This window comes from Phalacrocorax aristotelis, chromosome 23, assembly GCF_949628215.1.
Source record: "Phalacrocorax aristotelis chromosome 23, bGulAri2.1, whole genome shotgun sequence".
NCBI classification, from domain to species: Eukaryota; Metazoa; Chordata; class Aves; order Suliformes; family Phalacrocoracidae; genus Phalacrocorax; species Phalacrocorax aristotelis.
This window is the reverse complement of record NC_134298.1, coordinates 6,261,765-6,286,976: the sequence shown is the minus strand read 5'-3', so window position 1 is coordinate 6,286,976 and position 25,212 is coordinate 6,261,765. Positions and strand designations below refer to the sequence as shown.

The window sequence follows — 25,212 nt, the reverse complement described above, 5'->3', positions numbered from 1 at the left end:
CCTCCCGCCCCCCGAACCGGGGTGTCCCCCCCGAGCCGGGGCTCGCCCCCGCACCCCCCCGCCCCGGCTGCAAATCGTGCCGCCACCCCGGCTGCAAAGCCGGCTCCCGCGCTTACACCCACCCCTGCTGCAACCCCAGGTGCAAATTCTGCACCCACCCCACTCCCACCCTGCTGCAAACCCGGCTCCCACCCCAGCACCCATCCCTGCTCCCACCCCAGCACCTATCCCTGCTCCCACCCTGCTGCAAACCCGGCTCCCACCCCAGCACCTATCCCTGCTCCCACCCTGCTGCAAATCCAGCTCCCACCCCACCTACAAGCCCAGCTCCTGCTCCTGCACCCACCCTGGCTCCCACCCTGGCTGTAAAGCCAGCTCCTGCTCCTGCACCCACCCCTGCTGCAACTGCACCCCTTCTTCCCCTCCCCCAGGAACCCCACACCCGGGGGAGGGAGGGCACCCACCACTCACCTCCTCCAGGTTGTCTCCAGGGCCGGCGCTTCTGCCCAGCGCCGCTTCGTCGGGCAGGTGCTGGGGCAAGGAGTACATCCAGGCCCAGAGGTAGCCGGAGGCGGCGGGCAGGAGCGAGGCGATGAGGCAGAGGAGGGCTGGGGACACCGGCATGCTGCTGGTGGGTGGCACTGGGTGCTCGGGCCTGGGGCGCTGGGTATATGTAGCCCACGGCCTATCTTGGCCCCTGCTGCTAAAACTGTTTGCCCACCTAATGGGGAAGGAGGAGGCAATCAGGGGTTAAGGGATTAACATAATTGCCAGCCTTCCCCTTGCTGGGTGCAACAGCCCCAAAGTAAACGGCCCCCTCGGAGCAGTCTGGCTCCGGCGCCTGCCCGGCTCCAGCGACCACCCTGTGCAGCCTGGGGTGCCCTGGGTCCCCGCCAGCCCCTCGGGTCCCCCCCACGGCTTGGGGTGGCGGTGGGTGCCAGCGTCCTGCCGGCCACCCAGCGCCTCTGTGCAACGGTGGGCTTCGGTGGGGGCTTCGGTTCCTGGGTTTGTCCCCCCCCTTTCCTGGGGCGGTGGGTTGCAGGGGACGAGGGGGAGGCGGAAGGAGAGAGCGGGGAGCAAATGCTGGGACCCCCAGGAAGGGCTGTGGTGGGCACACAGTTGGCATCTGACTTGTGTTTTGTGTGACACCCCCCGAATCCCTGACACCCCCCATCTGCCACCCACCGTGCACACACAGGTCTCCGGGGGGTGACGGGCTTTGCACCTTCCCTAACAGCTTTGCAAACGAGGTGTTTGCGAGTCCAGGCCCTTATCTCCCGGCTGAGCTGGCACCGGCGCTGGGCAAACCCGCAAATGGCTTCCCCTGAGCGGATCCCCCAGACAATGCCGCTGCCAGCTCCCCAAACACACACATGGGTCGGGGGGGGGGGCTAAGCCAGGGCCACCCCACGCTCTCCCCTGCTCTGGCCTCTCCAATACACTTTGCAGCAGGAAGACCCACCCCAGGCTGGTTCCCAGTTGCTGCATGGTGGCCGTAGCCAATGCTCCGGGGGGGGGTTTTGTCCAGGGGTTCCCCTCCTTCAGGCTCCAGGGGTGCATCCTGCTGCGGGGAAGGAGATCCTCCTCCCTCAGGGCTTCCCTCTCTGGGACCCTGCTGCCCCGGGTGACTCCCCCGGCCTCTGTGCCTCAGTTTCCCCGTCCGTATAAAGGAAGGCAGTGAGGCTGATGAGTGACCCAGGGAAATGGGGCAGCAGAGCGATGGGGTGCCCCAGAGCAGTGGCTGGAAAACCACCGCAGCCGCTTGCACCGGGGTCACCCCAAACCTTCCTCCCCATGGCCCAGGAGGTGCAGGCCAGGACGCCCGGATCCGGCCCCGCACGCCACCCCCGCTCGCCCCACGCGTGTTTGCACAGCGGCTTAGGGAGCAAATATTGACCTCGCTCCTCGGGCACAATCACGGCCGCTCCCCCCATCCGTCTCCTGCTGGGTGCTCGCCCCAACGCTGCCGTCTGGGGCTAATCCCCCCCAGCACCACCGAGGCCCCGCACAGCAGCTCTGCTCCCCCAGAGCCCTGGGGCTCCCCCAGCCCTGGAGCTCGGGGGGGGGGCCCCATGCGCTCCCCCAGCCCCCTGAGCCCTGCGCGGGGTGCACAGCCTGGGCCTGGCTTTGCAGAAATCTCAGGGTTTGGCTCTGTCCCACTCTGCAGATGGGGCTTTGGGGCTGCCGGCACCACGGCCCCCCGCAACTGCTGCGGCCTGGGATGAGCGCGGGGAGCCGGCTCCTTCTGCTGCCCCGCAGCCTCCCGCTGCGCAGGCAGGGGTGGGGGGACACCGTGTGCGTGCTGTGTGGGGCAGGTGAGATCTGGGCGGGGGGTGTGCATGTGTGCACGAGCGTGTGCGTGCCCCGCAGCTGCGTGTGCGTGGGTGCACATGCGTGTGTGCAGAACTGCTGCTATGGAAGTCCCTTAGGCTGAGCTTAGCAGCGGGGGTATAGCTCAGTGGTAGAGCATTTGACTGCAGATCAAGAGGTCCCCGGTTCAAATCCGGGTGCCCCCTTGTTTTCTCCTTGGGGGGCGGTGTGAGCCCCCGTTTTTCCACCCCTTTTATTTGCTCCCCAACCCCCGTGACAGCGAGGGGAGGCCGCGTCCTGCAGCCGCCTGCGCCCCGCACCCTCGGGTGCTCCTGCCGGGGGCTTTCACTTGCAGAAGGAGGATCCAGCTCCCCAGTGGGGACCCCCCCAGAGCCGTGCCCCCTCCGAGCTCCCTCAATTCAGAGCAGCCGAGGGGCCGCGGATCCCCGCGCCGCTCCCGCACCCCCCAGCTTCAGCCACGGGCTGGGGTGCAGGCCTGGGGGGGCCGGCATCGCTCCCCAGGCCCACCGTGCGTCTCTGCGGGTGTTTGCACCCTCCTCCTGCCCCGGCCCCCGGGGTGCCCCGGCCCCCCTCACCCAGGGCTGAGCCACCTCCCGGGTGTCAGGGACGGAGGGGCTGGGGCACAGCCTGAGCCCCCCAAAACGCTGCCCGAATCGCAGTGGGGCCAGAAGCCAGCCCCGCCGAGCAGAGGGCTGGAGCTTTGGGCTGCTCCTGGGGCTCTGCGGTGCCACCCGGGGCCCCCCCACCCGGAGCCCCCCCCCCCCCAGGGACCCCCAGCCCCCCAGTAACCGGTGCTCCTGCTGCAAAGGGCAGAACCAGGGGAGCGGGAGCTTGTGGTGCCACGACGCGTCCCCTGCGGGTTTCCCGACGGGGGGACCCCGGGGGGGCGAGGGGTGGGAAGGGGCGCTGGACCCCCCCCAAACGCTGTGGTTGCCTTTGCCGTGCAGCCGCTCCGGCAGCGTGTGGGGACACGCACGGCCACATGCTGGCTTTGGGGGAGGGGGACACGCACCACGGACCCCCACGGGGCTGGGGCGTGCGTGTCGCCCACCCCGGGCTGCCCGCAGCGAGGACAGGGAGGGCGGGGGGACCCCCAGCCTCGCTGGTGTGTGTCGTCCCCCCCATTTCTGGGGGCCGCGGGGGGGGGGTCTCAGCACACGGGGACGGATGGGCGCAGGCTGCGGCAGCCGCCAGCCCTGTCCGGGGTGGGGTGGGGGTGTCTCTGCCCGAGCCCCTCCAGGTGATGGGGGGATCCTGCCGCCGGCTCCGGCCCCGGCCCCACCCTGGCTCCACCCCCGGCCCCACCCCGGCCCCACCCCCGGCCCCACCCCCGGCTCCCGCCCGGGCTCCGGTTCCCGATCCCGCTCCGGCTCCGTGCGCGGCTCCCCGGGGGTGCCGGCCCATGGCGGGGCGCTGAGCCCCCCCGCCCCCCCCAAGCAGAGCCGGGGCCGAGCGGGTCCCGCCGCCCCCACCATGCGCTGGGGGGGCCTGATCCTGCTCTGCCTGCTGCGTGGGGTGCTGGGCGCGCCGGGCCCGCGGGGCGCAGGTAGGGGGGCCGGGGGGCGCGGCCGGGGGGCGGCGGGAGAGCCCCGGGGTGGGGGGGACACGGGACCCCCGGGAGTGCGGGTCTGGGGGGACCCCGGGGATCGGTGCGGCCGCCCGGGCCCCGCCGGGGATTGCCGTGTCCGCGGTCCCGCGTGGCCGTGGGCAGCTGGAGGCGTCGCGCCTCGCCCGGGCCGTCCCGTCTGTGTGTCCATCTGCTGCCGCGCTCCCCGGAGCGGGCTGAGCTTTGGGGGTGTCTTCGTGCCCCCGCCCCCCCCCCCGGGCACGCAGGTGCATGTCACGCTGCTCCCCACAGCCGGCTGCACCCCACAGCGGCCACCCGCGGCATGGGGTCTGACGTGGGGGTCCTCCTCACTGCCACACATCCCCCCCGCAGCCCTGGCATCTCCGTGGCAAAGGGACTGGCAGAGTGGGGTGCCCGGACCCCCTAGTGTGGGGCAGCCCTGGGGTGGAAGGGGGACTGCAGCCCGCTGCTGGGGTGCCCCCACCCAGGACAGCCCGTGGCAGGGCTGGTGCTGGCCTGGCTGTGGATGCAGGTTGTGGGGAGGATGCTGGAGCTCCGTGGGGGGCTCCCTAGAGCCTCCTGTGGGACCGGCTCTGCTCCCCGGGGCACCTTGGCCCTCCCAGCAGCAGCAGCGAGGCACTGGGGACCCCCCCAGTGCCCCCCCAGTGCCCCCAGGGAAGGTGAGTACAACCCCCAACCACGGAGCCCCTTTCCCCATCCTGCCGGCTGCCTGCTCCTGCCAGCTCAGCCCCGCTCCTCCCTGCCTCAGTTTCCCCTCCCAGAGGCACTGGGGACAGAAACCAGACCCACGGGACAGCTCGGGAGGGGACCGGGAGCTCATTAAGCAGCAATTAGCTCCCTCTCCCCAGGGACCCCGGGCTGAAGGCGGGACCCTCTCCCAGGGGCTTGGGGCGCAGCCTGCGGCCCCACCGAGTGTTTTTGCTGTCCCGCTCGCTGGGGACAGACGTCCTGGCTCTGTCCCTGCCCGTGGGCGAGTGTGGGCCGTCCGCACCGCCTCCGCCCGTGCCGAGCTGCCAGGAAAGCTTATGAATCTCTGCAGATTTGGTCCCAAATGGCTTTTTCATCCCCCCCGCCCCAATCCTTTCCCTGACACCGTGCCGTGTTTCTGGCCTCCGCTCCCTCCCCAGGGCTGGAGCCGGGTAGGGAAAGACACGGCAGGATGGGACAAGGGACACGTTTCTTTTGGAGATGGATGCTTGGAGTCTGCCCTGGCATCCGAACCAGCCCGGAGGAGGGGACCGATGGCTGGGGATGTCAAGGACATGGCCGTGCTGGTGCCCCATTGCTGAAGCTGCAGCTTCCCCATCCCCGGGGCCTCGTGCTCCTCCCCGTGCACTGGCATGTGCGGGATGCGTGCCAAACTGGTGGGGGGGGCGTGTAGGTGTTTTGCTTCCTTTCACCCCTCCATCCCAGCTCTCCTCCTCGCCTAGCCGTGGGTGTCTGTCACCCATCCCTTCACCCCGTGGCCAACCCTGACCCGAGAAACCCTCCCCTGTGTCTCCATCATTGTGGTGATGCTGCTCCTCAGGGCTGAGACCCCCCCAGCTCATGTCACCTAAGTAGAAACTGCCTTGCTGGGGGAAATGGCTGACCCCTCAGCCGGGGTGCCCTCCCAGTGCGGGACCCTACTGACCCATCCCTGTGCCCCCCCAGGACGCCCCCCCGGGAGCTCAGTGGCGGGCGAAGGGCGGCGGAGAGCTCGGGAGACCTCGCCGGGGACCGAGGGAACCCGCATCAGCCAGGACCTGGTGGGGGGCAGCCTGGCCATCGACACGCTGCCGGCCAACGAGACGCGGATCGTGGTGAGTCGGGGACCCCGCTGCCGCCGCCGGCTGCCCTCCACCCGCCCCATGGCAGGATCCGGCCAGTGCCTGACCACCGAGAGCTATTTCCAGGCTGGGCTGGGAGCTGGTGGAAATACTGGCTCTGATTTAATGTGTGGGGCTGGATCCCGGCAGCCCGGAGGGTAATTACAGCCCAGCGTGGAGGCGGCCGTGCCCTGGGGATTGCTCCGAGCCCTGTGGCCGTCCCTGCCCGCGAGCCCTGCCAGGTCCCGGGGCACACCAGGGCCATCCCTGGGCTGCGGACCTGGGGATGCTTCGCTTGCAGCGATGCCACGTGTGCAGCAGAGATGATGCTGCCGGGGTTATCGGGGTGAGCAGGCTCGAGGCTGTGTGGGAGGCGAGGGATCTCTGCCTGGGGAAGGCAGCAGCCTGTGCCGCTGCTAACAAACTCCTGTAGCAGCTTTGTCACCTCCTGGGAGATCTCCCTCTGTTCTCACATCCCGGCTGTGCCTAATTACCCGCCCTCAATTAGCTCCTGGTTATTTGTGGCGGGGCTGTGGGTCCCTTAGCAGCTGGGGGAGTTTGCCCAGCTCTGAGGTTTCTGGGATGGGGCAGGAGGAATGCATGGCCATAGCTGAGGATGGTTTCTGCTGGAGGACGTGCTGGCCATGGGGATTTGTCCTGGTGTTTTTGCCAGCAGCCGGTTGTGGATTCGGTGGAATTAGTGCCCTCATGGCACGGTGTGCAGAGGAGAAGCAGCTGTGGCCGTTTCCACTCTGCTCGAGCTCCTGCTTGGCCTTGCTCATTGACCATCGGGGATAGAGAGGGGCCAGAAGCCAGAAAAGTCCCTGATGTGGAAGCATTTAAAAAAAGCCAAAATCAGCCCCAAACCACCAATGGCCACCATGGCATCAGGAGATGCTGGGGAGCCGCAGGGAGGGTGCGACTGGGGCTTGTGGTTCCCAGGAGGAGGAGGCAGCAATTTCCTGGGGCTCAGTACTGTCAGGGGCTTGCAGCATTGCCCCCTAGGAGTGGGGTCATGTTCAAGGTCAGAGTCGCTGCTCCCCTGTGTGTTGCTGCATCTCACCATGTCTGACCCACAGAAGCTGTGATCCTACCTCGGGAGGTACCAGCCTCAGGTCTGGAGGGGTTTCCCCTCTCCCCCCAAAACGGTCCAGGTTGGGGTGCGGAGGGGCAGCTCCGGACCCAAAGGATGAAGAGGGGCGTGATGCCAGGAGTCCCACTGTCCGTCCCTGAGCTCTGCCCCACAGCGGCTGTGCCTTTCCACTTGGTTGTGTGTCTAAAACCTCCCCTCTCTTAATTCCTGCTGTAACCAAAGCAAGGTGACGGATTAGGACATCCTAATGAGTCAGCGATGAGGTCAGGAGCTCAGCAGCCTCCTCCTCCGCACTCCTGGCCCTGGTTATTCCCCCCCCCCAGTATATTGGGAAGGCACAGGGGAGGACACGGGAGGTTTTGTCATTTGTCACCCGGTGCTGGCCTGTCCTTGTGTCCTGGGGGGCTTCCAAAGCCTTGGCATGGGCGGTGCGTGCTGGGATGCAGCAGGTACTGATGCAGCCTTCCCTGTGCCTCAGTTTCCCCATCCATGGGGAAGGGAGGACTGCAGCAGTCCCTCCGAGCTCTGGGAGAGGAAAGAGGCTATAACTGCTGTAGGGATGAGCTAGGAAAGCTTTCCTTGGAGCCTGGGCTCACACAGGAGGCAGAAGAGTGCAGTGGCTTTCTCTGAACTTTGCTGAAGCAGAAAAATTACATGTTACGGGATTTCTAATGGCACTTTATTCCATATGACTCCCGCAGACCTCCAGTACCTCTCTAGGGAATAGCACAGGGCTGTTTAAAGTGCTTTGCTTTCTCTTTTTTCACCCCCTCCAACCCGTTAAATCCTGGGCTGGTGGGTCCTTCCCCGCCTGCGGCGCCCGGGCTCGTGTGCAGGGAGCAGGTTTGGGAGCAGGTCCTGGGGGAGCCGCAGGCCGAGGGGCCAGGGGGGAAGATGCTGGGAGCGAGGTGGGGCCGGGAGTCAGAAGGGGCTGAGCGGCAGAAGCGCAGCAGACGGGGACGAGCGGCGAGCGTGGCGGCGTGCCAGGCGATGGCGCGGAGCAGCGCTTTCCCAAGGAAAATTAAGACACTGCCCGTCCTCCCCGCGGTGCGAACCGGCCTCCCCTGACAGGCGACGGCTCCCAGCTGTGTCCCCGGCCGGCCGCACGCCGCAGCCCATCGGAGAGGCACGGCGGGGCCAGGGCACGGGCTGTGCAGGGCTGGCTGCGCCCCGGGACATCGCTCACTCTGCCGGTGTCCCCACGGGGCTGCCACAGAGCCACGGGCGGGTCCCCGCTGGGTCGTGCGTCCTTCTATGGATCCCTGATCAGTTTGCGATGGCTCTCGGCAGAGCTGCCGTGCGGTCCGTGCCCTGGTGTGCCGGGGAGAGGGGGCTCGCAGAGCCTGGGGTGCTGCTGGTGGCTTGGGAAGGCTGGGGGATGATGCCCAGGGTCCCTCTTCTTGCTCTGTGTGAGAATAGCAAGGGGATCCGCACACTCACGCAGAGCCATGCCCCATCCCGTGCTCTGGGGATGTCATCCAGGAGAGCTCTGTGCCCAGAGGCCGCTGCTCCCCCCACCACGTCCCCCATCTTCGGCCGGCGGCGGTGGCTCGGCTGCCTTCCCCGAGCTGCCTGTGCCAAGGTTAATCATTTCCTCTGGGCTTCCATGTCTCCAGTTGTTTGCTTCGCTTCTAGTGGTCACTTTAGCTGTAACTTCCAGCCCCTGGCTCTAGAGCAGGATAGTTTCTTCCCGGGAAGGTTGCATCTGCTGAAGTCTCTCATGAGTCACGTCTCTCTCTTGCCAGCCAGCCCGTCCTCTCTGCACTCAGTTGGTCTCATGGGTCTTCTCTGCACCTTCTCCAACTGCTCAGCATCCTCTGCTGGCTTTGCACGGGGTTTTTCTGTGCTGCTTTTATTGCCGCTTTGTGCTGAGATGGCGGTCGGGCTCCCACCGGCTGTCCCGGCGGCTCCGAGCCGTGCCTGGGGGTTTGCATCGCCACAGAGCGAGCTGGGTAATGCTGTCCCCTGTCACCCTGTCCCTCCCCGGCTGCAGGAGGACAACCACAGCTACTACGTGTCGCGGATCTACGGGCCGGGGGACACCCGTCTGAGGGGGCTGTGGGTCGACATGGCAGCGGCCAACAGGAGCCAAGTGAAGATCCACGGGATCCTCTCCAACACTCACCGGCAGGCCTCGGTGAGCCGTGGGGCTGCTTTGCAGCCGGGGATGTCCCCTGGGGTCTCCTCTCCCAGCAGGGATTTCCCAACGGTGGCACCTCGCCTGGGACAGCAGCAGCCCCGCCACGTCCCCCTGACAGCCTGGTGGAGACCAAGGCTTGGGAAGCATTTGGTCTCCCCCAGTCCAGGGCTGAAGGGGGTGAGCCGTGGGGACTGGGCACCCGCAGGACCCTCGCACCCATCCCTCTCCCTCCCCTCCATGCACCGGCTCCGGGAGCTTGCTCCCAGCCAGGGCAGAGCCGGTGCCGGTGGGCACAGACCCGTCCCCCCCCATCCCCAGCAGGCGTTTTCCGAGGGCTGAGCGCAGTCCTCACCCCGTCTCCCTCCCACAGAGAATCATCCTCTCCTTTGACTTCCCCTTCTACGGCCACCTCCTGCGGCAGGTCACGATAGCGACGGGCGGTGAGTCGGGGCGGGACGGGATGCTCGCACTCGGTCGGTGTTCCCACGGTGGGAGGGCTGGGGACAGCTCTGGGGCTGGCTCTAACCTCACCCCATGTCCCAGAGCCCGGGGAGCTCAGAGAAGGGACTGCAGCCCTTCTAGCTTTATCCCTCCACCCCAAGTCTAACCCCTGCCCTGCTGCTGGTGCTCAGGGAGTCGGGAGGGGATGCAGTGGGGGGGGGGTCACACGGGCTTGGAGGAAAGCCAGGCGGGGATGTTGGGGGTAAAAAAAGAGATGGGCAGGGTGGTGGGAGGTAAGAAAGAGGGAGGGATCATCCTGGGGCGGTAGAGAGGAGTGTGTGCTGCTTCACCCTCCTCTGCTCGCTCAGGTTTCATCTTCATGGGGGATGTCATCCACCGGATGCTCACGGCCACGCAGTACATCGCGCCCCTCATGGCCAACTTCAACCCCAGCTACTCCCGCAACTCCACCGTCCAGTACTTGGACAACGGTGAGCCCCGTGCCCCGTGCAAGCCGCGGCGGCTGCCGTGCGAGCAGAGCAGCAGGTGGCCCAGCTGCCCGCTCCTTCCTCGTAAAACTGGGCAAAGCTCAGCTCTCTGGAGCAAACGGAGGGGCCTGAGCCAGGTGAGGGTGTGGGGAAGGGGAGCCCAGGGCAGCAGGGGCTGCTCAGCTCCCCGGGCGGGCTTTGGGTAGGGGCGGCTGCGATGTTTGGCTGGGGCTTGTTTGTGGGTCGGCTCTGAGCGATGTGCTGGAGGTTGGGGGATGAGGCGATGGGAGAGGACAGGTCAGGCTGTTGAGATGTGGGGCGAGGAGGGATGAGAGGACTGATCTGCTCTGGTCTCTGCCCCAGGGACGGTTTTTGTGGTGCAGTGGGATAAGGTCTATCTTCAGGGGAAGGAGGACATGGGCAGCTTCACCTTCCAGGCGGCCCTGCACAGCACCGGGAGAATCGTCTTTGGGTACAAGGAGGTGAGGGATGTTTCTGCTGGGGAAGGCACGGCGGGAGGGTCTCTGCAGGGGATCCCTGTGGGTCTGGGAGGAGATCTGGTGTTATAACTGTTCACATGCCGAGGCTGGGCATTCCCAGTGCCCCCAGAGCACTGGAGACCTCTGCAACGGTGCTGGGAGCCTGGGCAGGGCTGGGGTCCATCACGCCCTCTCCCCTCGTGCAGATCCCCGTGCCGGTCCTACAGATCAGTGCCACCCAGCACCCTGTGAAAGCTGGCCTCTCCGATGCCTTCATGATCCTCAACCCATCTCCCGATGTGCCTGGTGAGTCGCTGCGCTTGAGGAATGGGGGGAGGCGGCTGCTGGGGCAGGGGAGCAGCTGATCCCTCCCGTGGGGATGCCAAGGCTCCCCTGGCATCGCGGCTGGGAGAGGGGGCAGATGGGGAAGGAGAGGTGAAACGTCCTCATCTTTGGGCACTTAAAGACACGAGGACACACTGCTGGGATTCACGGCAGGGAGCAGAGGAGCATGAGGAGGTGTGCGGGGCTTGGCTGCACGGATGCCCCTTGTGTCTCACGTCCCCTGGTGCATCTCTCTCGGGGTGCATCCCTCCATGGCCAAGGCCGCTGCGCAGCCTGGTGCTCTGGATGCCCCCCGCGGGTCAGCGTGGCCCCAGCCCGCGGCTGTGTGTTTTGGCGAGGCACTGCAGGCAAAAGGGCTTCGTGTTCTCGCCCAGTGTGTTCAGAATCACGGTGAGCAGCCAAGCTATCGCTTCCATAATTTCCAGCTGATGAGGAGGAGGGGAAGAACGGTTGCAAATGAGACTGCAGATGGACGAGAGGCTTGGGCGGTGCTGGGTGCCTCGTTCCTATAGCCGTGGGGGGTTAGGGGAGACTACAAGCCGCACCGCTGCTGCTCCCAACTGTCCTTGAATGCATGTCATGGCACGGGTGCTCGTGGCTGCTGCGGAGAGGGCTGGGATCTGCACCTGTGTCGGCAGGACGTGGGGACGGCTACATACATGTCCACATGACTGTTCCACATGTGCCGTGAGCTGCAGGCATGGGGTGAGCTCACTGAAAAGGCTCTTCCAGCCCCTCCCGTCCCCTCTTGTCACGAGGAGCCCAGCCTCGCTCCTGCCTCCCCGCGCTGCACCCGGCGCGGCTGCTTTTCCCTGTTATTTATGGAGCCTGCCATCTGGCCTTCATTTATTACCCGTTTACAACAGTTTGTCTAAAAACCTCAGCCAGGCTGGATGGTGCCTCCCCTCCCCGCCCCGCCAGCCTGTCCCTTGCCAGGCTGGTGCCCTCCATCCCCGTGGGCTTGATGAACCCTGCCTGTACCTCCTGCCTGCCCCGGGGGAGCGAGGGGAAGCTGGTGGAGAAGAAACGCAAGAACTGGGCACAAAAAAACCTTAATAAGGTGAAGAAACAAGGCTTGAAGGGAAGGAGAGGAGGGGGTAGGAGAGGGGAGCGCTCCGTCCTGCTCCTCCGCTGGTCTCCAAGCGCGGAGCAGAGCAGCGAGGGGCCACAGCCGTGCTGGAAGGACAGGTTTGATTATCCTCGCAGGGGCACCGAGCCAGAGAAGCATCTTGGCTGGTGTCATCGCGTCAATTAGCGGCAGACGCTGGGAGAAAATTTGGGAGAAGCCTGAATCCAGGATAGACCCCTCTGGCCTCCAGGATGAAGGGGAAAGAGAAGGAAGGGGGCAAGGCGTGAGGGAGATGGGGGGCGGAGGAGGCTTTGGGGGGAAGGTGGCTGCTGAGCAGGAGCTCGGGGAGTGGTGCAGAGCTCCGGGCGAGCGCTGCGCACGGGGGAGGCTCGCAGCCCCGTGAGTCACTGACGAGCAATGTGTTGTGCAGCTTTGTGTTTGTTTAGAGTGATGCAGGACTGGACCACATCCATCTCAGGAGTCTCTGGTCAGGGAGAGGGGGACATAGAGCTCCAAGCTCCTCCTAGCAAAACAGGGAAGATGAGATGTGTGCCCTGACATCCCTCCTTCCCCTGCCAGCACCTCCTGCATGGCTTCTCCTGCAGCCTGACAGCCGCCGTACACTGTCCCCTCCCCCAGGAACGACCCCAAGCCCTGGGGGCACCTTTGCCTTTCAGCTGGGAGTCAGCAGCAGCCCCACAAGCTTTCCCCGCACGCGCTGGGATTCGCGCGGGGTGTAAACCCCTTTGCACGGTGGGGAAGGGCGCGCAGGGTGGGCTTGTGCCCAGCCTAAAGCCAAGGCTCCGTGTTTCAGAGTCCCGCCGTCGGACCATCTACGAATACCATCGCGTGGAGCTGGACACCAGCAAGATCACCAACATGTCAGCTGTGGAGTTCACCCCGCTGCCCAGTAAGTCGGACAGGCTGGCGTGGTGCCCTGGAGCGTGTTTCCCTCCCGTGGTTTCACCCAGCAACTACAGCAGCCTCCTATTTATAGACAAAGGGGAAGCCAAGGCTGGTTCAATGTACGCTGGAAGGGTGCGTGGCTGCCAACCCATCACCCGACGGCTGGGATCCTGCTGTGCGCCGGAGCCGTGGAGGGAGGGCGTGCTATCGGCCAGGGTACAGCTCCCCCCTGCTCGGGGGTCCCCCGGTCGTTCTGCCTTTGTGAGAAGGTCTGTGCGTGGCTGTAACTGAACATCTCGTACGTGCAGCCCTGTCTGGATTTATCAGCTCAGAGTCAACCTCAGCCAACAGCAAATCCCACGTGAGCGCCAGCCTGGCTGCTCCGTCGCTGAGATGGGAGCCTGGGATGCAGCAAAGCTCAGCTGGCATGGGAGAAGCTGATAAAGGAGGGATCTGCAGGCAATTACACCTTACCCGATTTGCTCAGCGCTCCCCGGCTGAGTGATGAGAGCAGCGGTGCCAGCCACCATGTGCTATGGTCCCCAGCTGCGCTCCGTGCTGCTCTGCCAGCACCTTCCTCGTGCGCAGCTGAGTCGGTGGCTCTTGTTGCTCACCAGTAGATCCCCCCTCGCCCCAGTACTTCGATTCCTTATTTCCTGCACTGACCGCTCCCCCCACCTGTCCAGCTGCTGAAACTCCTTCTCTTTGCTCCATAAGCTGCAGCTAATTTTGCTGGACACCGGTTCACTTCAGGTCTGTCTACAAGACATTTTCCACGCCTCCACGCTGGGATGAGATTTCTTAAGGATCCTGTTAAATAGATACATTTTTAGCGTTCAGATCCAAGGACACATGCGCACGAGGGAAAGTTGTCACGCAGTCCATAAATACAGAGCGGAGAGTAAATCTGTCACGAAGATACCAAGGTTATGCATTTAAACGGTCTCCCCAGGGTACTTTTTGACAATTTTAACAGCAGGCAGGGTTACTGCAAAGCAGATCATAAATAAGAATTATGCAATAATTTTTTTTTTGTCTCCTTAAGACTTGCCATTTTGTTTTTCCCCATCACCTCGAGTAGCTGAGAGCAGTATCTTCAGAGGAGCCGCAGAGCTAGAGAGAACTAGACTCCACTTTTTCTTCTGGGGGTTTAATTTTTAGCCTTATTGAGGTCAGAAGTGGCTGAACTGGGTTAGTCTCTGCCTCTTCTCCAGAGGTCCTAGCTTGCTCGCTGCCTCCGCGTGGCAGTCTGCTGGGGAAAAGCTCCGGACGGGAGAGCGGAGAGCAGGACTGGAGCACACCAGAAAAGCGTGGGGCAGCCCAGGTCTGGGATGGCGGCAGCGGTGAGTTTGCTCAGGTGCGAGGGGCAGAACAGGGAGCCCATGGATGGCGAAGCGATGGAGAGTCTGGGCCGGACTGGAGGTGTGCCAGGCGTCCCAGGCGGGCTGGGGCTGCCGCCGCCCTGCAGGGTCCCGCGCACCGATGCGGGAGGCAAACCTCTCGCCTTCTGCCTTCACCACTCGCTGTTGCACAGCACCAGATCAGCTCTTGGCTCTGTCATTGGGGGCTGTCAGGGGCTCCCAAGAGGCTTGTTAAAGCTGCCTGTTGCCTTGACTTTTCTTGGATCACCCTCTCGGCCGTCTTTTCTAGGCAGGGTGACAGCAAATGATGGTATGCTACAAGCCGCTCCTCCTCTCCGGTGCGGAGATATTCTTGCAAAACTACTTAGTTACGGACATAGCAGAGGGTTAAACTCTTTGTAGTGCTTCCTTCCTTCTGAGAAACACCCTCTGTGCAATGAGAAATAAGTCTTAGATGTGTTTTAATTCCCAGCTAAATAGAATGGGAAGACATTCAGAGATGGACTGGGAGTCCCCTCCTAGAAAGGTGCTGCCTTGTCCTGTAGGTCCGTTGCGGAGCGAGGCTGGACTAGAGGCTCCTCTGTTGATGCTGGTTCTACCTGTGCCAGCAGCTTCCAGCACGTGCTCCCCCGTGCCCGTGTAGGTGCTGGCGTATCGCTGGCACATCTCTCCTCTCTCTTTTACAGCTTGTCTCCAGCACCAGAGTTGTGAAATGTGTGTGACCTCGGCGCTGACCTTCAACTGCAGCTGGTGTCACGTCCTGCAGAGGTAGCTGGGATGAGTTTCCTTCCCACCTCTTCTCTTGCTAATGTTTCTGTAGCTGGGAGAGCAAGTGCAGCCCCAGGTCTGATGTTGCTGATGTGTCAGTGTTGCTGGTTTTTTGTTATTATTTTCCTTTTCTGTTTTTTTTTTTTGGTTGGTTGGTTGGTTTTGTTGATTTTTGGTTTCATTAGGGTGCTGCTCTCAGCCTCATAGCCATGGTTCAGAGGTGACCTCATCTCCAGTTACAAGCCATTGAAAGGAGACATAGAAAGGTTGGACTAGATGATCCCTGAGGTCCCTTTTAACCTGGGATCCTGTAATTTCCCCACGTTGGGGTTCTTGGTCCTAATGTTTTGCTGCAGCAGCTGGAACAAGTTGTGACCAGAAGCAAGACTCACATTTTTGTCAGTGAAATTAAACACGGGGGACACTTGTCCTGACTTAGGCTGTGATTTCAGACAGAAGCGCAGGGCAGGGGGGGCTGGGACACGCTCAAGGCTGAAGGACAGCAGGTGGGTCATGGAGCCGGGGGTGCTCGTCAGCCCCCAGCTGCGGGGGACAGGCCCTCTTTGTCAGGGGTGCGACACAATGAGGGTGGGGGGCACTCGCTGCTTTTTGAGGGGTAAGCGGAGGGCGTGGGGGGACGGGGCTGGCCCTGCTGCGGTACCAGCCGTGCAGCGGTCCTGCTCCGTGCTCTCCTTCAGCTCAAGCAGCGCCGTGCGGAGCGTGGGAGAGTTTAATGAGATTTTTTTGCTGAAATATTTATTTAGAGCTAGTGGCAGGGGAGAGGACCCAGTAACACAGATCTTCACACGTGGCACAGGGATGGCCGTGCTTGGGAAATGCCCGTCTCTCCCAGGGAGGCACGCTGGCTGGCCCCCTTCCCCAGCCACCTCCTGCAAGGGCAGCCTTGGCTCCCCCCGGCATCGCTCGCAGGGCACCTTCACCCCTCCTCTCTGTAGCCCTTCTCTCGCTACGTTCGAGACGTGAACCCTTTCCTTACACACAACAGTGTCAGCAAGGTATGAGCGGGGCAGCTGGGACGGGGAAAGATCTGAGACATCAGCAAAGCGACCCTACAAATCGCTGCCTGTCGGTGGGCTGGAATACAGCCCGAGCCAGGGGAACGTCATTTTTCAATGACAGTTGCTCAGTGGTGGCTTCAGATCGGAGAATATTATGTTTTCGCAGCTGAGAGAGATGTGTGAAACCAGATGTGGCTTTGGTAGCAAAACCGAGCCCAGGATACAGTGGCTTAGACTGGATCTTGTCTGAGCTGAAACCCCAGGGTTCAAGGACTTCGTCATTCTGCTTATTCCAAATCCATGGTGTTTGCAAACCCGACCTTCCGAAATCCAAGTCGCTGTTGCTGGTGTTTCCTCTTGCCACGTACAGTAGGGTGACGCCTGGGTGTGTTGGCCAAAAGCCGTGCTCCCTGCAGCCGTAGCTGCGTATCGGCAGCGCGCCTGAAGCGCTCCGGTTGCACATGGAAGGTACAAACGGCAAGCGTGGCGGAAGCCGCAGGCTGGAGCAAGCCTACCGCTAGCTTGCTGGCTTTCCACCGGGTTGGTTTTGCAAAGCCCACGTGAGCTTTCCCAAGGAAGTTGGTAGGGTGGCTTCCAGGGCTTGAACTTGTATCCTGAGTCCAGCTCAGTGATTTAACCCCTGAGTTTAATCTAATTTATTTATTATAAAAATAAATGTAACGCCAGAGTCCTCTCAGCTCTTTTCTGGACTGTGGAGTTTGTATTTTTGCTTTTGCTGAGCCCGTAATCATTACAGGAACTGCACTTCAAGCAAAGATCTCAGTGACTCAGCAGGACCTGAAGTTTTGTGGCTTCTCCTCTTTTAGCGGTTGGTAGTTGGGTAAATTAGTGCTTGTATGAGCTGAACCCCTGATTCGTATTTTGGTAGTCCCCAGAGACTTTCCAAAGGTCAGAGTGCTGTTTCATTCCCTCTGTTTCTGCAGAGGTTGCTCTAGCTGGTGTTTGCCCTGATGCCGTTTGTAATTTCTTTAATGTGTTTTTCCTGTGCAGATGTTGCTGGGAAAAAAAAAAAAAACCTCATGGAGATCACGGCCTTGCTCTGGCACAGAGTCCGGGGAATGGAAATTCAGACTCAGTCTATATATTTTTTCCTAGTTCTCCCTTTTTCTCCTCTGTGAAGAGGAACATTTGGGTCCTTCCAGCACAGCTGTACTGGAAACCCCATGTCTTTGGAGACCAACTTGTATATAATCTTTCCAGTCCTCAGATAGTTGTTTGTCCAAGTGTCCGTACACAGCGCCCATCGGGGCAGCCTTTGGGACTCTTAGGCAGCTTAGAAATCGTTAGCAGTGCCACCCACGGAGGGCGGGCAAGGGAGCATCGCTGGTGCTGTGCCCCGCAGGAATTCATCTGCCACGGGTTCATACTGCTTTTCTCCGCAGATGTTCCAGCGGCTTTGACCGGTACCGTGAGGAGTGGCTGTCCTACGGCTGCGGCCAGAAGGTGAGACTGAGAGAAGGAGCGCTTCTCTTAGGTCCTCTGCTAGGAGTGATGCTGACCTACAGAAAAAACAAGGGTCGTATACCAGCTCAAAAAATTCACTCTCGGCTCCGCTTGGCCCGCGCTGGTCTGGAGCAGCCCGCGTATCCCTTCAGCTACCCCTTTCCCGTCACAGCGGGACCACCGAGCCACGTAACAGAGGATGCCTCTAGCGGAGTAGCTAGAAGATGGTCCATGTAACCCAGCGCTACCTGTCTTTGCCTTGCTGCTGTCTTGTTTCTGTGCTGGCCGGTGCTGGGTGTTCAGTAAAGACGCAGAGACCTCCAGAAGTTACCAAACGGTGCAATTTGAGTACACTGGGATATTTTTTTCTTCACTTTCTGAAGCATGACGCTTACTCACTCTCAAGCATGAAGAAATTAGCCCTTGTGATTTTTTTCTTCTTTTTGTCCTTGTTAGCACAATTATCTCCACATTGGATGAACTAGTTTCTTTGTCTCAGAAAGATCAGCTCTAACAAAACATCTGTTTCTGCTTTGGGGTTTTTTTTGTTGGTTTCTTTTTTTTTGTTCCCCACTGAAAACTCAGCTTTGTTCCCTGTTAACCAAGAGAGTTGAGCAAGGGAAGGGGAGGGCACAGGACCTACGTAGGGTCACCCAGTGATGCAAGAAGGTCAGACCATAGGACCTTGCCAGATCATTGTCATTTGTCCTACTTAAGTGGAACCCAAACTTTTCCTCCTCTTCCCCAACCTCCAGGTCACCCCACCCCCCGCCATACTTCTGGCACTTCTGGGCCATGTCCTCTGCCTCCACTCCAGTGTCTGAACCCCAAGGGCTCGGCAGCCCGAAGCCGGGGAAGCACAGTCCTCGCCACTGGCTCCCTGGCACTCCTGCTGGAAGAGAGCTAGGAAAAGTAGCTGTTCTTCATTTTCTTTCCAGTCAGACGAGAAGACCTGCGAGGATTTAGCAGAAGGCGACCGCTACTCAGCACCTCCTGACGGCTCTTTCTCACCGCTGGAGGAGGATGTCACCACCTCCCCGTCCTCGCTCTTCATTGACAGCCTCACTACAGAAGGTAGGGGCAGGCGGGGTGACCAGCTGCGGCAGGGACACCCCATCCTCGGCACTTCTGCTGCGATGCCTCCTAAAGCCAATTAATAACCAAACAAATACAATAACGAACCTCTCTTTGAAGCACAAGGGCAGGGGTGAGTTCAGGAGGCAGTGGGAAGGAGGAGGAAGGGCAGCCTAAGCGGTGAGACGCGGTGTGATGTGGCATGGGGAGAGACGAAACCCTCCGGTGGGAAGAGTTTTACAGCTGCGTCGCAGCCTTCATACGCCTTTGTGAAGGTCAACGAGCAGCTAGTTCCTGGTGGACAGGCTCCCCAGCACCATCACAGAGGTTAATACTGTATATAGGGGCTCGTGCTTTTAACGTGCTTGGTCCCAGCTGGTGGCTCGGGGCCGCCAGTACTCTCAGCCTGGCAAGAATATAACGCAGGCTTGTGATTGTCCTCTGCTCGGGACTGGTGTTCGTTCCAGCATAGGAAAGCTCCACATGAGGACCCGAGTTTCCCTCGAGACACCCATGTTCTGAAGCTTGATAATCCTATTAACGCAGGGCTGGCTCCTCAGATCCTAGCGGCAGGTATCACTTCAATTTTGCTGCTTAATAGTCCCTAACGCAAACTGCTAATTAGAATAAATAGAAGGGAACATTAGTAATTGTCCTTCAGCGATGGGAAGGAGTTGGGGGGAGGAAGAGAGCGCCTGGCTGACAGAGTTGACTTTGAAAGGAGCAATTAAAGGAAGGGGGAGTGTAACACCACCACTGAGATTATTTTCCAACTCATCGCCAATTCTTGGAAGAAGAACAAGAGGCTTTCTGTGACATAGTCAAGCATGAAGTTAATTTGTAATCTTGGAAGGAAACAAACAGCCAGCTGCATCAGGCAGCGAACTTTATCTGGGGAAGCACAGCAGAGGAACGAGCAAAGCAAAGGAGTAGACCCACCCCTGTGCCGCGCTCCCCGGCCAGCCCAGCTCGCTGGCCCTGCTCATGGAGATGTTTGTGGACGTGTCTGAGCCGCCGGCCACGCGGCAGCGCTGCAGCTAGCGAACGCGCACGCCAAGCAGTAAGAACTCCGGGTCAGGATTTCAGCTGGCCTCGCGAGGGTGGTGATGTGCAGACCATCAAGACATAAAGCCTTGTACCACACAGTCTGGTTCTTCCAGAATGAGATGAAGAAGAAGGGAGTTGGCTTTTGGGCCCCCATGGAAGACGTCTACAGCGTAACATCTCATTGATTTGGTCGGGATGTGTGAGCTTCGTATTGCTGCAAATGCCATAGTCTGACCACAGACACCCACCGGGGCTGGGGCCCCGTCCAGCAGTCCCTCATTGCTCTGCTTTGCACAATGAGTGGATTTAAAGACTGGTTTCCTCAGACGTTTGTGCTCCAGGTGCCACCTTTGTGAAGGAAGGCAACGAACCATAAGCCACATGCTTTCACTATTGTTGTTTTCTGGGTGCCTTCCTCTTCCACCAAACTCAGAGGTTTAAGGCTGTCACTGGCCACCTAAATGCTGCGCAAGCGCTGTGGTCCGCCAGTGGCCCCGTTGCAGAGGGGTGAAAGCGGGTGGGAAGCATGCAGAATATCATAGAAGGCTCCCAACTTTATTCTTTTTTTGCCTTTGTTTTCTTTTTAGATGATACGAAGCTCAATCAGTATGCAGGAAGTGAAGGTGAGCCCTTAATCTCTCTGCCGGCTCGCAGTCGTTCCAAGTGAAAACGTGTTACGCTGAAATCAAATGCCCCGGGGAGTTGCGATCAGGCAGCGGCGTGGACAGATGAAACTGAGATTGGAGGGCTGTAATCAAGATAAGATTCCGATTGTCCTTACCCTGATTTAATACCGTTTCAGTCAGTGAAAAGTGAGAGTCGGGACCAATCTGTTTTACCCCGACGCTGCTTGTCTGCTTTTCCCGCTTAGTCCTGCTGTGCAAACTAAGACGATGCGTTTTCTCTTTCCGTGTAATTCTAGTTCTTTGCAGTTTTTGCATAGACACAAAGTCCTTTTTTTTTTTTTTTCTTCTGAGTTTCCCCATCTGTGCCAAAGAGCAGTGTAAAATCCAAATTTAAGTGTCCTTAGCCCAGCTCTGCCTTTTTTCAGCTCTGTTCCTGTGAACCCTTTCTCAGGCTGAGTTTATTCAGCAGCCCCAAGGGCAGGGAACCGAACTGTTGCTGCACTGCTCTCACTAGTTTCAGCGTATAGGAAGGCTCCGAGCCCTCTTTGCCCGATGTTGGGTTTGCAAGAACTGCAGCTGCATGCAAACCACGAGCCCATCCCTCTTACCCGAAAGCAGCTCAGGGAAGCTAAACTGGGTAAACTGGGTGCGGGATCGGTTCCTTTGCAGGCGTGGGGCCTTTGAAATGCACGATCTTCCCAGTTTCAGCCAAATTGCTCCCCAAATGGCTGGCAATGTCACTGTTAATATATGCCCCATAACCCCTCCGTAGCTCTGTGCAATTGCATATTCATAGCCGAGGACCGAGGGCAAGCTGGAGGGCTGTGGGTAAGACGCAGCGAGGACCCCACTCAGCATATGGCTAATGGCTTTCTGTCAGAGCAAGCAGCCAATATATGAAGAATATGGATTGGCGGCGGGGTCGCTGCATGGTGGTGGTTTAATCTGCTTTCAAACCAGCTACTGCTGTCATCCGAAAGGGATGCCGGAGCTCAGACAGCGCTCTGGTGCGTCTTCCCCTCTTGCTGAGTCTGACAGTAGCAGGTTAAGCTGCTCAGTCGAGCTCTGAAAGGTCTTGCCTTGCTTTTTGTTTCCGTCCTTTCCTTTGCTGTTCAAGGCTCAGCTGAACCCTTTCTTGCAGGCATGGGAAGCGGCCTTCCTTCCAAGAAAGCAGGCGCCCCGATTCACACAGGTACTATCGTGGGGATCGTCCTGGCCGTGTTGCTCATTGCAGCTATTATCCTTGCTGGAATTTACATCAACAGCCACCCCACCTCAAACGCCGCCCTGTTCTTCATCGAGGTGAGTGGAGAACCTTATCCCTGCCCGGTTGTCTCTTCCTCTGCTCTCAGCACAAACCCTGACCTTCTAGAGGAGAGCAGGGAGCAAAGAGGCGAGGAGAGAGGAACTTTGACAGAGTTCGTAGCCGAGTTTCTTCCATGGTCCTACAGTCACAGCTAATCTCCCAACCTCCAGTTGATAATGTTTTAAACTTAGGCTCTCTCTCCCTCCCACACTAGTTTATTTTGCTCCCTTTCACGCGCTCCCTTTCACACATTGCCTTTTTTTTCCCCCCCCATGCGACGTTAGGCTCTGCCACCTGCTTGCACGAGCAGTCGACACGCAGCCTGGTTGGAGGGCTCGGTTGGAGCTATGGCAGCATTGGGGTCGCTGCCTTTTGAAGTGCCCAGCTGGATTTTTGTCGACTAAAATTGTCAGCCTTTGCTGATAGATGTCGTGCCATCAGCTACTGTGTAAGGGGTGGCGTGAATGCTCTAAAAGGAAGATTTTAATTCTCAGGAAGATAGGGGGTCCAACCATCTCCATCTGCTGCTAAAAGCCAGAAGACCGCTTGGTGTCGGATCCCGAGGCAGTCAGCAGTGGGCTGGATCCTGGCATAGGAGCTGCTGCGGAGGGAGCGAGCAACACTTAGCCCTCAGCCTCTCCTTATCGCTCGCTGGCTTTTTCCTAGAGCACTTGTCGTTCCTCCATCTGTCCTCTTTGCAGAGACAGGCTTCAGAGAACTGAGCTACGTGGCCTTTGCCAGGTCAGTACCTGAGCACGTGGCAATGTTTGATGCATTTAGCGTCACCCGGCTGAGAAGGGCCAACGCACTCGTCCCTTGAGAGAGGGCGCAGAGCCGACGTGTATGTGGTCGCAGAGGAAGCCTGTGGCCATCCTTGGCCGCACAGGCCACCCTTGTTCTGAGGCTGATGTGAGACCTCCCTTAAAATTCCCATTTCCTCCCCGCTCCCCATTTTAACCTTATTAGTGGGTCAGCTCAGTGAGATCGGTGCATTGTAATGAACTCTTTAAAGCATACCGCGATGTTTAAAAATTCATTTTTATTAATAAAAAAGTCAAACTTCCACAAAGTCAGCATTGTTTTTGTTTCAGGACCAAGTTTCCAATTTCCCTGCAGGCTTGGATGCTTCTGACGGGTCTTTGTTTCTGTCCACAGCGAAGGCCACATCACTGGCCTGCCATGAAATTCCGAAATCACACCAACCATGCAACGTACGCGGAGGTGGAGCCGGCCAGCCAGGAGAAGGAGGGCTTTGTCGAAGCAGAACAGTGCTGAGCGCTTCTCCCCCTGCGCCACGAACCTCCCGTGTCTCTTTGTTGGAGTCCTCTGTTATTCTATTGCCAAATCTTTCCCCTCTTGGAAATGAAACAGCGAGTAGAGGAAAAAGACCCAAGGGAGCATTTGAAAAGAATGAGTCAGGGCGATGTGGGGCCGGGACTCGCCCGGATTCCTCGCGGGACAGCAGAGCCTGGCCGTTGGTTGCGACGTTGGACTCGGCCCAGCACCGAAGCCCTGCATGTGGTGGCAGAAAAAAGTGCAGTCAATAATTTTGCTTTGGCATGGGTTTTTTGTTTTGGGGCTGGGTTTTTTTTTTCCCCCGCTGTGTGTGGCTGACCTCTGCCCTCCTCCACCAGGAGTCTTAACTGGGGCAGCAAAGAGGGAGGCAAATCTCGGTACAGGCAAAATACGCAGTTGCCTCAAGCAGCCGGCTCCTGGGACAGCAAAAGGGTTGAGTTTTGCTGCACGCTGGCTTTGCCTGCACTCAGGAAAGTCGGGCTGGTTGCCCCTTCCCCTCTCCAGGGAGAGGCTGGGTGGTTGGGGTAGGTGCTGGTGGTGGCCCAGGAGAGGTACGGGTGGCTCTCCGGGGCTCACCTCCCCTCTCCCATCTGCTCTCCCCCGGCTCTGCCCCTTTCTCCGCTCTCCCCTTCACCTTCTTTTGGGCTGGGCAACGTTTAATTTTGTCTTCGTGGCTGAGAAGCCTTGTGCCCTTGTCTTTCCATCCTGCAGTTGGTCTTCCACCACCGTGGCTTCAACTCCCTGCCTTCCTCTCCCTTCAAAGCAACAGCTTCCACCCCCCTGCTCCAGAGAAAGGGAAACGTGATCTGTTCTAAGGGCAAAACCCTGCGGAGGAGTCACCTTCAGGATGTTTGTGAGCCAGTGGCTCTGATGCACTTTTTGGCATCCAATTAGTTTGCTGAATTACTAACTCTGACCCTTACCCCCAGAGGAGACAGAGTATGGAAAAAAAGTCTTAGATTCCTTCAAAATACGTCCGTGTGGCACAGCCACTAATCCAGCAGGGACAGAGGAGGTTTTGTCGGAGGAGGGTGGGGACGGAGCACTAGCAAAGCAGTGTCCTCCCACGGGCTAAATCCTGATGTAAATCCAAGCTCATTCGTGGGCATTTCACATAAATAAGGAGTGAAGGCATACATGCATTGACACCGCTGAAAATCTAAAAATCACCGTGTTAACATCATAGTTTTTAGAGTCTACTCAAGTCAGTGGAATTTCTTCTATTTTTTTAAATTTCTATTACATCTGTGATAGGCCCCTGGTCTGGATTTGTATGTATATTCCAGAATCTGACCCTCACTAAGGGCTTCGGCACTAGACCTCTCAGGGTTTTCTACTCCTTCTGTGCAATCAGAATTCAAGACTAATCTGCAGAAATACTCCACCTGACTTCCTCAGACACCAGCTGCAGGATTGGGCCCTAAACTGAGGAAAGCTTGTATTAAAAAAAAAGAGAGTCCAAAGTCCAGTGTAAGGTAAAGTTTTCCTTCCCCCACCAAAAAGGTGTTAGTTGTATGGGGCTTTTTTTTTCCTTTTTTTTTTTTAAATTTTCTCTTGATCCTCAGTTATTTATTCTGATAATCATGTTTGGTGCATATTTTATCCACTGGCTGGTTCAGCTGTCACTGATGGTGATTACTGCCAAAGGCAGGGTCTGTCTAATTAATGTTTTCCTTCTCATCTGCTGAATTTATATAGCCATTAAAGATAAATATGGATGCTTTGTGGCATTTAGACCCCAGATTATCCTTTCTCATACATAGCCACGAGGGAGACTTTTGCTGCATCTTATTACGGCATAAAGGCACCAAAATGCTCAGACAGGGTAAGTCAGATTGAGACGTGCCAAGTTGTTACGGCCCAGACAGCCTCTCTTTAGACATATTTTGAAGATAAACTTTATCCCCAAATAAAGCTTTCAACTGCAAGGTTGTTTTTTTTTCCCCGTTTCCCTGAAGTAGAAAGAATTCAAAGGGATTCTGTCATCTAGTTTTTGCCCAGGATCTGATCTCCTTTGAAATGGTTATGAGCTGGTAAGGAATTTTCTCTGGATTTAACTCTTTTCAAGTAATAGCCTTGTTTTTACTGTTTTTCTTAACGTGCATACAAAATACTAGCAGGATTTTGGGTGCTCCTCTTCCCTACAGCCCCTAGAAACGCTAGGTAACATCCGAGAGTTCTGAAATGCTGTGAATTTGAAAGAAACAGGTTTTTAACAGAGCGCAATTGAGCTGTATAAATCACTGGTGCATTACTGCAGGCAGGACCTTAGACGGATTCAGAGGAGGATCAGATGCTCAGGTGGAGAATAACAACATCCAGGCGCCATAGCACAGAAACGGCTGAGATACGTGAAACACCCCTCCTTCAGGGCAGACGCCACGTTCTGAGTGCCTGGAGTCAAAAAGGCTTGTTTTCTTTTTCCTCTAAGGAAAGAAACAAACCGAACCAGGCTAATTCTGCATTCTGCAGCTGCGCAACAGATGTTTGGTCACCTTCTAGTGAGCAATGTGGTTCGGGGTATTGTCAGGTAGAGCGTTAACAGCTCCAGTTCATCATCTCC

The 25,212-nt window shown here is 58.8% G+C and overlaps 1 protein-coding gene and 1 non-coding gene across 3 annotated transcripts; both read left to right on the top strand.

Moving 5' to 3' along the window:
* Positions 1 to 2,444: 2,444 nt before the first annotated feature.
* TRNAC-GCA (transfer RNA cysteine (anticodon GCA)) lies at positions 2,445 to 2,516 on the top strand. The gene has a single exon. It is a non-coding gene; the product is annotated as a tRNA-Cys (tRNA).
* Positions 2,517 to 3,652: 1,136 nt separating this feature from the next.
* On the top strand, positions 3,653 to 24,379 carry PLXDC1 (plexin domain containing 1). 2 transcript variants are annotated; one of them, XM_075117101.1, is made up of 14 exons: positions 3,653 to 3,877; positions 5,573 to 5,721; positions 8,814 to 8,957; positions 9,331 to 9,400; positions 9,770 to 9,892; positions 10,253 to 10,371; positions 10,575 to 10,674; positions 12,597 to 12,692; positions 14,736 to 14,817; positions 17,240 to 17,300; positions 18,239 to 18,374; positions 20,009 to 20,044; positions 21,189 to 21,349; positions 22,509 to 24,379. In XM_075117101.1, exons 1-14 carry the CDS (start codon positions 3,805 to 3,807, stop codon positions 22,626 to 22,628), a joined length of 1,470 nt encoding a protein of 489 aa, XP_074973202.1. In that variant the 5' UTR covers positions 3,653 to 3,804; the 3' UTR covers positions 22,629 to 24,379. The 2 variants fall into 2 exon arrangements, with proteins under 2 accessions (XP_074973202.1, XP_074973201.1); XM_075117100.1 differs by lacking the exons at positions 3,653 to 3,877; positions 5,573 to 5,721 and having other exon boundaries at positions 8,506 to 8,957.
* The last annotated feature ends 833 nt before the right edge of the window (positions 24,380 to 25,212 follow it).

Coding starts and splice junctions, on each gene's coding strand:
- PLXDC1 (XM_075117100.1), top strand. CDS start 8,541: ATGAGTCACGTCTCTCTCTTGCCAGCCAGCCCGTCCTCTCTGCACTCA. Junction 10,675..12,596: donor CCCATCTCCCGATGTGCCTG/GTGAGTCGCTGC, acceptor TCCGTGTTTCAG/AGTCCCGCCGTCGGACCATC. Junction 14,818..17,239: donor TGGTGTCACGTCCTGCAGAG/GTAGCTGGGATG, acceptor TTTTCTCCGCAG/ATGTTCCAGCGGCTTTGACC.